This window comes from Morone saxatilis, unplaced genomic scaffold (assembly GCF_004916995.1).
Source record: "Morone saxatilis isolate NCDOM2014 unplaced genomic scaffold, NCSU_SB_2.0 Contig18, whole genome shotgun sequence".
NCBI lineage: Eukaryota > Metazoa > Chordata > Actinopteri > Moronidae > Morone > Morone saxatilis.
In genome coordinates, this window is record NW_023339740.1 from 26,097,118 (window position 1) to 26,108,023 (window position 10,906).

The window sequence follows — 10,906 nt, forward strand, 5'->3', positions numbered from 1 at the left end:
AATGTTGCTTTGACAAATAACTGATGTTATTATCGATTTCACAATAACAAGAACAACATATTTATATTTGAGCACACAGAAACACACACCTACATAGACTAAAGGGGAGGCTGAAGTTCTTAAGTTTACCGCTTTTAGTGTCTGTATTTCAGGCTGGTGGTCTTATTCTTTTATTCTTCCTTTTAAGGCAACTGTACCAATGACTTTGTCCAACAACTTCCTGGTTGTGGCTTCCGAGCTATAAAATATTCTACCCAGCAACAGTGGTGTAATCGTATCTGACTGGCTGCGGAGTAAAGCTCAGCAGTTTGAGGTTCCTGCTTCAGCTGTTTTGTTCTCTGAATACAGTCAGCAGGTGGTTTTGGATTTGAGATGACTCTGTCTGTGATCACACTGATCATATTCACTGGAGCTGTTTGTACTTCTGCAACAAGTAAGAACTGAACTGCAGCTTTTGTCAGGGCTCACATGGATTTCTGTGAGGGACTGTAAAGTGAAAGCATAAGATTATAATCAGCTTTATTTTTTTCTCAGGGTCAATTTAATTTTTTTGCAAACATGTGTGAGAAGACTTGACAGACAAGCCTTAAAATATGTATTTTTGTAAACAAAAACAAATAAATGAAGGGTTTATCACAGACAGAAAAGTAAGATGGAAGAACAGGAAGAGAAAAAAAAGAACTTGCTTCATGTGTTTGTGAAAATGTGTGTTGAACACCAAAATCCCTTTAGGGGGGTTTAAAATGGGATTTGTTATGTATTTTTCCTTTTTGCAGAGGGGATGTTGTCTGAACCAAGATTTATATTTCACGTCAGCCATCCCTTGTGGGAAAAAAAGAAACAGTTAAATCAAAATATGGGGTCTTACATTGTTTGCTTGCATCGTTCTTGTGAAATACCAGGGTTTTACTTCTCTGTGCCTCTGACAATTACTCAGATTCTACAATCTAAGAGGTTTTAGAGGAGAAAATCATTCTCTGGTTAAACTCCTCACAACTCATTGACACATTCAGCCTTTGACGAGGTGTTGCAAGCATTACAGCTGTCTGAAGCGTAAATACCAAATGTTTTACCTTCCAGAGTGTTGCTGTAAATTAATATCAGCACAGTATGGAGATCAACATACAGAGTGTTTTAACTGCTTTCATCTTGTGATTCTGTTTCATCTCCTGCTTTTCAGGGCCCTACCATGACTTCCACTACATCTACGGGTGCTATGAATCCACTGAGGTGCGGGTGGATGTGGTGCTTGACGAAGACGAGGTCGCGTACGCTGATTTTAACAAGGGAGAAATGGTGCTTGCGATGCCTCACCTGCCGGAAAGTCTAGCAGCCTTTAAGAAACGGGCATATGCGATTGCCAAAACTAGCCTTCATCACTGTCAAAGTGTTTTGAGTAAAGCAAAAAAAGCGGATCCTGGTGCTCCCATGCGACAAGGTAAGACACAGTTTATTTTAGGCCAAAATTCATTTGACAGATCAAACCAGGAGCCACTCACTCATTCACTGTCTGTGACTTATAGCCTCAAAGGGCTGAACAGTGGGTAGCCTACCTGCCTGCATTACACACAAACCACCGTTAGTGCTCCTGGCAAGCACTGGACTTCTGGTGGTGCATTCATTAAACAGATAATCCGTAACTTTCTTTCTGGGGACAAATATGAAGGCACATATGACACCTTTTTAATAACAAAAAATGTTTGTGTAATTGAGTTGCCTTCATAAGATCATACTTATAAATATATAATTATAATAAAATGATCTAAGCTAGAATTCAAACCTAAACTGAACCTAAAAGTTAGAGGCTAGCTGGCAAAAATAGTGTAGTGTGAAGTTTCAGATATCTTTCTCAGGTCTAAAAGAGACTAAATATTATACTTACATTTGAACAGAACACGACTCCAAATGATTGCTGTTGCCCTGTGTCGGCTCAGTGTGTAAATAAGACACAATTTACTAACACATTTGCCCTTTCAACTCAAAGGTGATGTGTGAAGTGTTATTACTTGTAGCAGATTGTGTTACATTTTTGCCAGACCCAGCACAGTATTCCCTGGAATTTCATCAACTCCAGTACCTATGTGGAAGACTAAAAGTGTTGGTTTGGAGGTCGAGGTGGAGGATGTTGGTGGAGATCAGAGAGTCATTACAGACATGCAATTAATGATCGCCTTGTCTTTAAACACGATCTATCACTCATCTTAACCATGTAACCATCCTCCTAATGTAAAAATGGGAAATGGGAAAATAAAAATGACCACATGCAATCCGAGCAAAGGTCTTTTATGAAGGTTTTTGTTTTTATATTATAATGAAATTAATTGTTAATTCTTGTATTATATGTGGGGATAATGTGGGGAATAACACCCTCTAAAAATATCCTCACTTCTTTTCTGTTCTATTCACTGACCAGCTGCTCCAGACAGCTTCGTCTACAGCCGGTATGAGGGGGAGGACGGTGTGGTGAACACTCTCTTCTGTTTGGCCAACCACTTCTACCCTCCCACCATCAATTTCACATGGACAAAGAACGGTGTGGAGGTCACAGAGGGGGTATCGAACCTGCGTTACCGCCACAACAGTGACGGGACGTTCCACAGAATTTCCACAATGAGTTTCGTTCCTCGGGAGGGAGACGTTTACTCCTGTTCAGTGGAGCACCAAGCCTCACTGCGGCCTCTCTCCAGCAGCTGGGGTAAGACTAAGAGATGTTAGTGTTACATTATTATTAAAGGGGAATACTGACAAATGTATGCATCCAAAATGATTTCCAAAACACAATTTTTTCATAAATTTACGAATTTAATCTCAGAATCTTTAAAATTATAATAATAATTATAATATTATGGCCCTAATACGCTTACTTACTAACATCTGAAAATCTAGAAAAGCACTTGTGCTGTAACATTGAGCATGATTGTAGTTGTTTGTTTGGGAGGAATTCAGTTGCCATTTTTTTTATCTACCTCTTGTTCATGTGGAAGATAAATGGACTGGAGTGTAAATTGGACAAATGAATGTAATGTATAATGTGCCTTGAAAAAGATAAAATCAGCTGTGGTTGTTTGTGTTCGATCCACAGAGCTGAACAAGAGGAAGAGCGGTCTGAGTCCTGCCGCTGGGTTCTTTATAGTGAGCCTGGTTTTGTGCCTGACGGGAATCGGGACCGGAGCCTTCTTATTCATCAAGCAGCCAAACTAGTGCCTTCACTTCTGGGATTTCACTGAGAGCAGCTCAACCAGAAGCTGTAGCTAAGCACTCACATGTTTTCAGAGATGCTTACCCTTTTTTGTTTTTTTCACCATTAATGTAACAGGATCCTCAAACAGCCTCTTCTCTTCAATGGGGGTTGTTGGTAAACCCATAAAAAACACATTAACACCTCACCACATTTCAGCCAGGAACATTACACACACGTCTTGTGTGGAGACAACTGGATTTATTATAAATTATTCACAGGGAACTTCAAAGAATGTGCATTGTGACTTGACTTCTTGACTGGATTTTTTAATTTTTTTTGCTTTATAATCTGTTTTTTTAAAAGTAAAGGACTAAAACTTGATTGATTTGATTTTGAATGATTAGTCACATCAGACTCTATAACATTAGGATTCTTGTTGATATTATTAGGATTAAGAAAAACTCTGAAGTCACATGCTGTAGTGTTTGCAGGTTTGCAAGTGAATAAGAAAATCTCTTAACCGAGAACTTTAACATTAGAAGTTACTCTGATGAGTCCTGATAGCTCACCTGGTAGAGCTCTATGTAACCAGACTGAGTCCTTACTGCAGCGGCAATGGGTTCGACTCCAACCTGCAGCCCTTTGTTGTACGTCATCTCCTCTCTCTCTCTCTCTCTCTCTCTCTCTCTCTCTCTCTCTCTCTCTCTCACACACACACACACACCTTTCCTATCACTCTTAATCTTAATCTAGGTTAAAGGCAATGAAAGACCCCAAAAATATGTTTAAAAAAAAACCAAGTTAATCTGCTCTGTAATAATCCCTAAAATGCACATGAAGAGGAGATCCTGTAAATGTTTCTCACATATTTTGGTGAAAACATCTGGATTTCTTGTGAGTCGTACCATGTTGATAGTGGCTGGTGAGACTCTGAGGACCCTCCTCCTCAGAGCTGGAATCCAGTTAGTGAATCAGTGCACTGAAAATAACTGTGGAGACACAAAGTGCAGGATAAACAGGTTAGTACCACTGTTGGAAAGCCCAGCAGTGACACCTAGTGGAGTGGCACATTAACCAGAACCTGCTGTTGCACTGTGCCATCAGATGAGTAGATGGTTATAAGTGGGTCCATAACAGGGGCGTTTCCAGAAGGGGCGGGCCTGAAATCTGATTGGCCACCCCAAGTGCTACCCCATCATCCTTTACCTCTTCAACTGACTCTCAGAGGCTGTAGCGGGCTACATTTGAAAGAAACATCATAAAACATCATGCAAGCATGTTGGGAAGGAGGTTAAATAAAGCTTCGAAGCTACTTCATGCCTAAAAAGCATTATAACACCAAAAGGTCACAAAGAAACACTGTAAACTATTTTGGTATGCTTTAAGAATTTGTAATATTATTAATTGGTTGTTTTTTATGCTCAAACCAGTTCTTAAAGAATAATGATAATGACTATTGTAGCGTACAAAATGTCTCTGTTCTTCCTGATTTGTTAATGACATAACGGAAACCAGGAAGCATTTGATTATTAAAATTTAGGGCACCAAACTTTCTAAGACAAGGCAACTTTATTTGTATAGCACATTTCATACACCAATTCAATATGATTTACAGGGTAATAAAAGTGCAACAAAGACAAAATATTTCTAATTTAAAAAGTGCAAACGTACAGACCAGTGACAGCTGATTAAGGTGGGATGATGTTTTTCAGCATTTTCTTACAAAGTAAAGGTCTCTTCCAAATATACGTCTGTTTTTGTTTTAAAATAGTATCTTATAATTTACTTACTAAGTTTTTACTACATACTGTCAATGTTTTTTTTACTCATATTGGCTGCAATACCTCCCTTTCACCACAAGGTGTCACTAAAACGCGGTGTACTGTCGGTGTTCCCTTTATAGTTGTCCCCGGTTCGACATCCTGCGCTGCTGTGGTTCCACAACACGCACGTATCTACACAGTTAACGTCAAACGAGCTGTCTTAAAAAAAAACTTTGGTGCCATGAGTGCTGACAATTGTGCTGGAAATGTGTCTGTGCCTTTACGAAACATCCTGAACTCCATCCAGTGTATCAGAGATCGAGTCAGAGGTAAATGTAACGCGTTTTGATGTGACGCAGCTATACGCCTGCAAGCACATGTCAAGCTATCTGTGCTAAACTTACAAATTATTATTATTATTATTATATTACTAAAGCTTAATAGTTCTTTTTAATGTACGCTGAGCTCAGGTTTATCTGCTGGTTGTTTTTAATTTAACAGAGTGAGTTTTAAATGTGTGTTACCTTCCGGTTTGTTTACTAAACTGAGTCTCAGTCTTCTTTATTGATTAATCTTTCTAGCGTTTTCTCAGTTAATCGATTCATTGTTTGGTCCATAAAGTGTCAGAAAGTAGTGAAACATGTTGATCAAATGTCTTGTTTTGTCCACAACGAAGACATTCAGTTTACTGTCATACAGGACTAAATAAATGAGACAATTTGGACTATATTTTCTTAATAAATGACTCTAAATTAATAATTTATTATCAAAATAGCTGGCAAATAGTTTAATAATTGACAACTAATCGATTTTACAGTTTTTTAAAACAGAGAAAAGTAGCAAATCCTCACATTTGTGAAGCAATTTGAAGAATAGTTGTCATTTCTACTGATTAAACAACTGAAACAATTATTTGATTATAAAAAAATCATTGCAGATTTGTTTTCAAATCAGCTGGAGACATTTAAAGTAAATTACAAAATCAGGCATTAAATGAACATCTATTTCAGTATATATATATTAACCTGGAAGAGTGAAGATTTGTGTAACCGAGTGCTCATTTTCCACCACAGACGGAGAATCCAATGAGTCCGATGGAGCGTTCAACCTCTCCAACTTCTGGGACACTCTGAGTTGAGTATAGTTTATCAGGACATCCTCCTCCTGTTTGTTGTTCATGTAGGGCAATCTAAATGTAAATATAATAAAGTACCACCCCATCATCATCCTGTTCCATGCAGAAACACATAAAGCCACCATGGAATTAAATCGTGGTCTCAAAGACATTAAGTGGGACCTTTTTTAAGGTGATGTCATGTTTTTTTTCTGTCCTCAGACCAGGCGGTGAAGACCGTGTCCCAGGAAGCCACTAAACTCAGCCTGGCCTTCTCCAAACCTCCGCTTCCATCACAACAGGTCAGATTATTGTTGGGCTCATAATGCCGCAGCTTGAAAACAGCAACACGGTTAAAGTGTGATAGATAGATAGATAGATAGATAGATAGATAGATAGATAGATGGCAAACAACATATGGACACTGAAAGGGTTAGAAAAGAAATAAAATAACAAAACTCTGAGTAACTATAATCTTTCATTAAAACATGAACCCAAACTTAAACCATACCCTTAAATATATACGACGATAATGCTTCGTATGCTTTTCATTGGTGCTGGAAGTCTAGTAAATCATGTATATTGATGTATTGAATTGGTCCAGTGTGTTGGATTTAGTGGCATTGAGCAGTGTAGTTGCTGATTTCAACCCCCTCGCCTCACTCTCGTTCCAAGCGTGTAGGAGAAACTACGGTGGCCAGGTGTCCTGCTCAAGTTGCTTTGCTTTTTGACAGATAGACTGTGGAGGAAACAGGAAATGTTCTTGATGATGCAGAACAGTTTGTGCCTCCTCCTCCTCCTCCTCCTCCTCCTCCTTCCTGCTAGCAGCTCTACAGGCTCCAGACTGTTCACCAGCCTCGTCTGATTAATTCATTCAGTTTCTGTCACCGGCTTTATCTCTACAGATGGCAGCAAGAGAATACTGCAGATTTGACGCGGCAGCATTTTGGTGACGTCGGTGCATCTGGTCACATTAGCGCTACAAAGAAATGATTCTAAGCTCTTGAATTGTCACATTAACTTGTCATTATAACTCCCACATATTTATGTGTTTTCTGTCTCCCTCCTCTCTGCAGGATGGAGAGAAGTTAGCAGAATCCATCATGAAGAGTGTGCTGACTCTGTCGACAGTGTATTACTGGCTACCTAAGAGCCAAGGTAACACCGCCACAGTCCAGGAACCGGCCGGTTGGCTGTGCTTGAGTCAAGCAGGCAGTTCAGAAGAATAATGTGTTTCCTGTGTTCTCATTTATATATTATTTTGGTAATATGTTTTTTCTATTTCTGCTGCAGAAATAACAGTAATAGTAGATGATAGCTGTTTCTTTCTGTGCATACTGATATTTCCTGCAGCCCTACAAATGTACATGTAGAATCATACAATCACAGGATGGTAAAACTCAGACTAGACTTGTTATTGAGTAAACAACAACATGCTGCCAAAAGTTTGTTGTGTCTGCTGTTTGAGTTAAAACGGGACGTACATTTCTGACAGAATCTTGACTTCAGCTCTCTGCCGTCTCTGCTCTCTGTGTCTCAGGTATCAGTCTGCGCCGACAGGTCAGAGACGCCACGGTCGAGGTTCTGGAGGGAGTCGCACAGCTGGTGGAGGTCATACTGAGCTCACCGCTACAGAGGTACACACACACATATATCAGATATTATTGTAAGTTATAATTGATAACCACAGTAGAACGAGACACAACCTCTCACACACACACACACACACACACACGCTGTCATATTTCAATTAGTAGTTTAAACATTTTAATTGGTGCTGGATTTATTAATGTCAGTGTTCGATAAAGAATAAACAACCCCCAGCCAAGAAAGTTTTCAAGTTTGTTTGTTTTCTTGAAGATTTATTTTGTGACTTTTTTGAAACACGTCAGCAGAAAAACATTTAAGTACAAATTCAAAATACAGAATATGAAGCCCCCTTTTAAAGAGGACACACCTAAATACATTGGCTTTACAAGTACTGACAGGGAGAGTGTGAATACTTATGGAAACGTATTTTGTATTTTACATTTGTCATGAATTTAGATAATTTTGTATATTTCTGTCGTTTGATTCTGATTCTTATGCACCAATTTACCGAAGCAAATTCTTCGTATGTGAAAACTTTTTTTGGCAATAAACTTGATCCTGATTCTGGTAATGGATAATTTTTCTGTTGAAAAAGCTAAAAATGCCAAGTGTCTTTAACACTTTAGTTATTATACAGTACATAATCCACATTAAATAAACTGAATAAAATTAAAAGTATAACAGACTGTAGCTCATGCAGCACCTACAGTAAACTTTAAAACATGATTCCGATTATTTTCAGTGAAGAAGGAGTTTTGTCTCTCTCTGCTTTCTTTTTATCTGAGTTCTTCCACCTCTTCCTCGTCCTCTTCTTCTGCTGACCTGTAGTCTGACCCAGGAACAGCTGACATCAACAGGAAGTGTGTGGTCAGCCTGCGACCAGTTTGCCCAGTTGCCACAAGGTCAGCAGACTTTAGAGAATAAAAGATACAGCTTTGATAGATGGATTTGTTAGTGGAGTCAGGTACACTTTGTTTTGGTTCAACCCTACACTCCCTCTCTTTTCTTGTGTTTTAAAGTTACAGTGGCACTAGCAGTATAATGTTAGATCAATGGCAGCCTGCAGGTGGTGATATTGTACACAAAGTCTGACTTTTTTTACCAGAAAAGTTTCTTTACTCTTTATTTTATGAAAATCAGCAGTCAGATTATCCACATTTAATAAGGAACCTGTGTGCGAATCTCTCTGCTGCTCTCCACCTTGGGGATCAGTAATATTTATGTATGTTTAAGTATTTTATTTTCATAGCAGCAGATTTACATGCATAAAACATACATAAAAACCTATAGATGAAACCTATCTATAAATAGATATAAATACATAATAAAAATACCATGAAACAAAAAGCAGTGATAGAAAGGGTGTACAGTCTGAGTGTTTTTTAGTTTGAAAATTAAATAAAACTTGTCACCAATACAGGAAGCTACTGAGGTACGTAAGGCTTTCTAAACAATTAAAATCAGTTCTAAAGTATAGAGCTAGAGAACCACATTTATAGTGTCAGGCAAAGGTAAGGGTTTAATTTCCAGCGATACTGATAATTTCACTCAGAGTTTTGCTTAAGGACAAATGGAGACAGAGCTACAGTATGAAGGACTGGTTGTGCAACATTGGCTTCATTCCAAAGCCAAATGTGTTCTAACGTATACTCTGTGTATCTGTTGTATCTGTTGTATCTGTTGTATCAGTTGTATCTGTTGTATCAGTGGTCTGACACGGCACTTCTGACAGATCTACATGTCGATGTATTTATGGCTTGAACTTAAACTCAACTCAACACTGTTTATATAGCAGTAAACACACAGCCGATCCAAAGATTGTCCTCATCCTCTGTGACGAAGCATCATAGCATTTAACTTTTAACTTTACTCACTATATTTACATGTTGAAATGCTTTTGTGAATTTTTCGTAAACAGAAACATGTGGGAGTTTATGGTGAACTGCTGAATCTCAACAGATGTACTTTTTAAAATTCTTAACTGCAAAAATCACAACTAAATAACGGTCGTGTACCGTTGGAGTTTGAGTGAGCTGTGAATAGCTCTGTATGGAGTCAGTCACTGAAGCTTCAGTCCCTGTGGCGAAGCAGTTGATTAATCAATAATCAATCAACAGAAAATTCATATTTAAGTCAGTTATTGAGTAAATATCCAAACATTAGCTTGTTCATTCAATCAGATTTCCTCTGTACGTTATGAGATAAAGGTGGACCTGACGTCTTTTTAAGGGAGGATGATATAAAAGAAGTTCAAGTTAATCTCTTTTATAGATATTTCTCTTTTTTTGTCTTTAGATTTCAAGTTTCCTTTTTGTTTTATTGATGGGAAAAGGTTGTTTTTTTCCACAGATAATAAGGGAGCGGTGCTGGTGGTTCTGTCCGCTCAGATTGGAGTTGTGAAAGACGCCATAGAAGAAATTGAACAGGTACACACACACACACACACACACACACACACATATATAGTGGCTGGTGCTGTGTTTATCTCCACTGCAAATAGAAGCAGGCTTTTATTTGACACAGTGTGGTATTCCCAGAATATGTCCCTGTTTCCATGGCACCTGTTGTCTTTTATAATTGAAGATAATCAGTGGGGAAACATATTCACCTCACACTGCTCACACTGAGTTTTTCACAAATGCAGGTTAAAGGATGAGGCTGGTGATGAGTTGGCTCATTGGTTTTGATCTTTTCATGGGATTTGTTGACTTTAATCCATAATAACATTGATTATTAGCTGCAGTCCAATCATTAATCTTCACAATAATACAGCTCTTGCTTTAATACACTGAATTTTGCAGGCGTTATCCGAGGCCCACGACCCATTCAGTGACGTCCTCGATGACGACCAGGAAGGGGAGGAGCCTCGTGGCAACCAGGACACTTATTGGTCGGAGAAAGACCGGTGCATAATCGGTCCGTGCCAGGGGCTGATGAAAGCCTCTGCAGCGTGCCTGAGGAAGCTGACGTCGGCCGTCAAAGCCAACGGTGACGTTACCACAGCTCAGAACGTGGCTCAGCTCGACGACCTGGCCGACATCACCAAGGAAATCAGCCCTGGGTGCGTACACACACACACAGAAGTTCATATTATCATAATGCTTTAGCGTGTCAACACCAACAAGAAAAACACTGCACAAAATCACAGCCTTAAATTACCGTAATTATTAGAATATAAGAGTAATGTTCTTGGTTTTATGGGTGTCTGCTCACCAAACAGATTATGTAAACTTCAATTTGTGAATGTGTGATAACCAA

General features: G+C 38.8%; 2 protein-coding genes across 2 annotated transcripts; both read left to right on the top strand.

Moving 5' to 3' along the window:
* The first annotated feature begins 295 nt into the window (after window positions 1-295).
* On the top strand, window positions 296-4,697 carry LOC118328207 (H-2 class II histocompatibility antigen, A-U alpha chain-like). Its single transcript, XM_035661828.1, has 4 exons — window positions 296-433; window positions 1,181-1,438; window positions 2,414-2,695; window positions 3,083-4,697. Exons 1-4 carry the CDS (start codon window positions 373-375, stop codon window positions 3,199-3,201), a joined length of 720 nt encoding a protein of 239 aa, XP_035517721.1. The 5' UTR covers window positions 296-372; the 3' UTR covers window positions 3,202-4,697.
* Window positions 4,698-5,074: 377 nt separating this feature from the next.
* Window positions 5,075-10,770, top strand: ccndbp1 (cyclin D-type binding-protein 1). The gene is made up of 8 exons (XM_035661829.1): window positions 5,075-5,273; window positions 6,018-6,077; window positions 6,281-6,360; window positions 7,135-7,216; window positions 7,599-7,695; window positions 8,477-8,550; window positions 9,998-10,074; window positions 10,450-10,770. Exons 1-8 carry the CDS (start codon window positions 5,186-5,188, stop codon window positions 10,753-10,755), a joined length of 864 nt encoding a protein of 287 aa, XP_035517722.1. The 5' UTR covers window positions 5,075-5,185; the 3' UTR covers window positions 10,756-10,770.
* The last annotated feature ends 136 nt before the right edge of the window (window positions 10,771-10,906 follow it).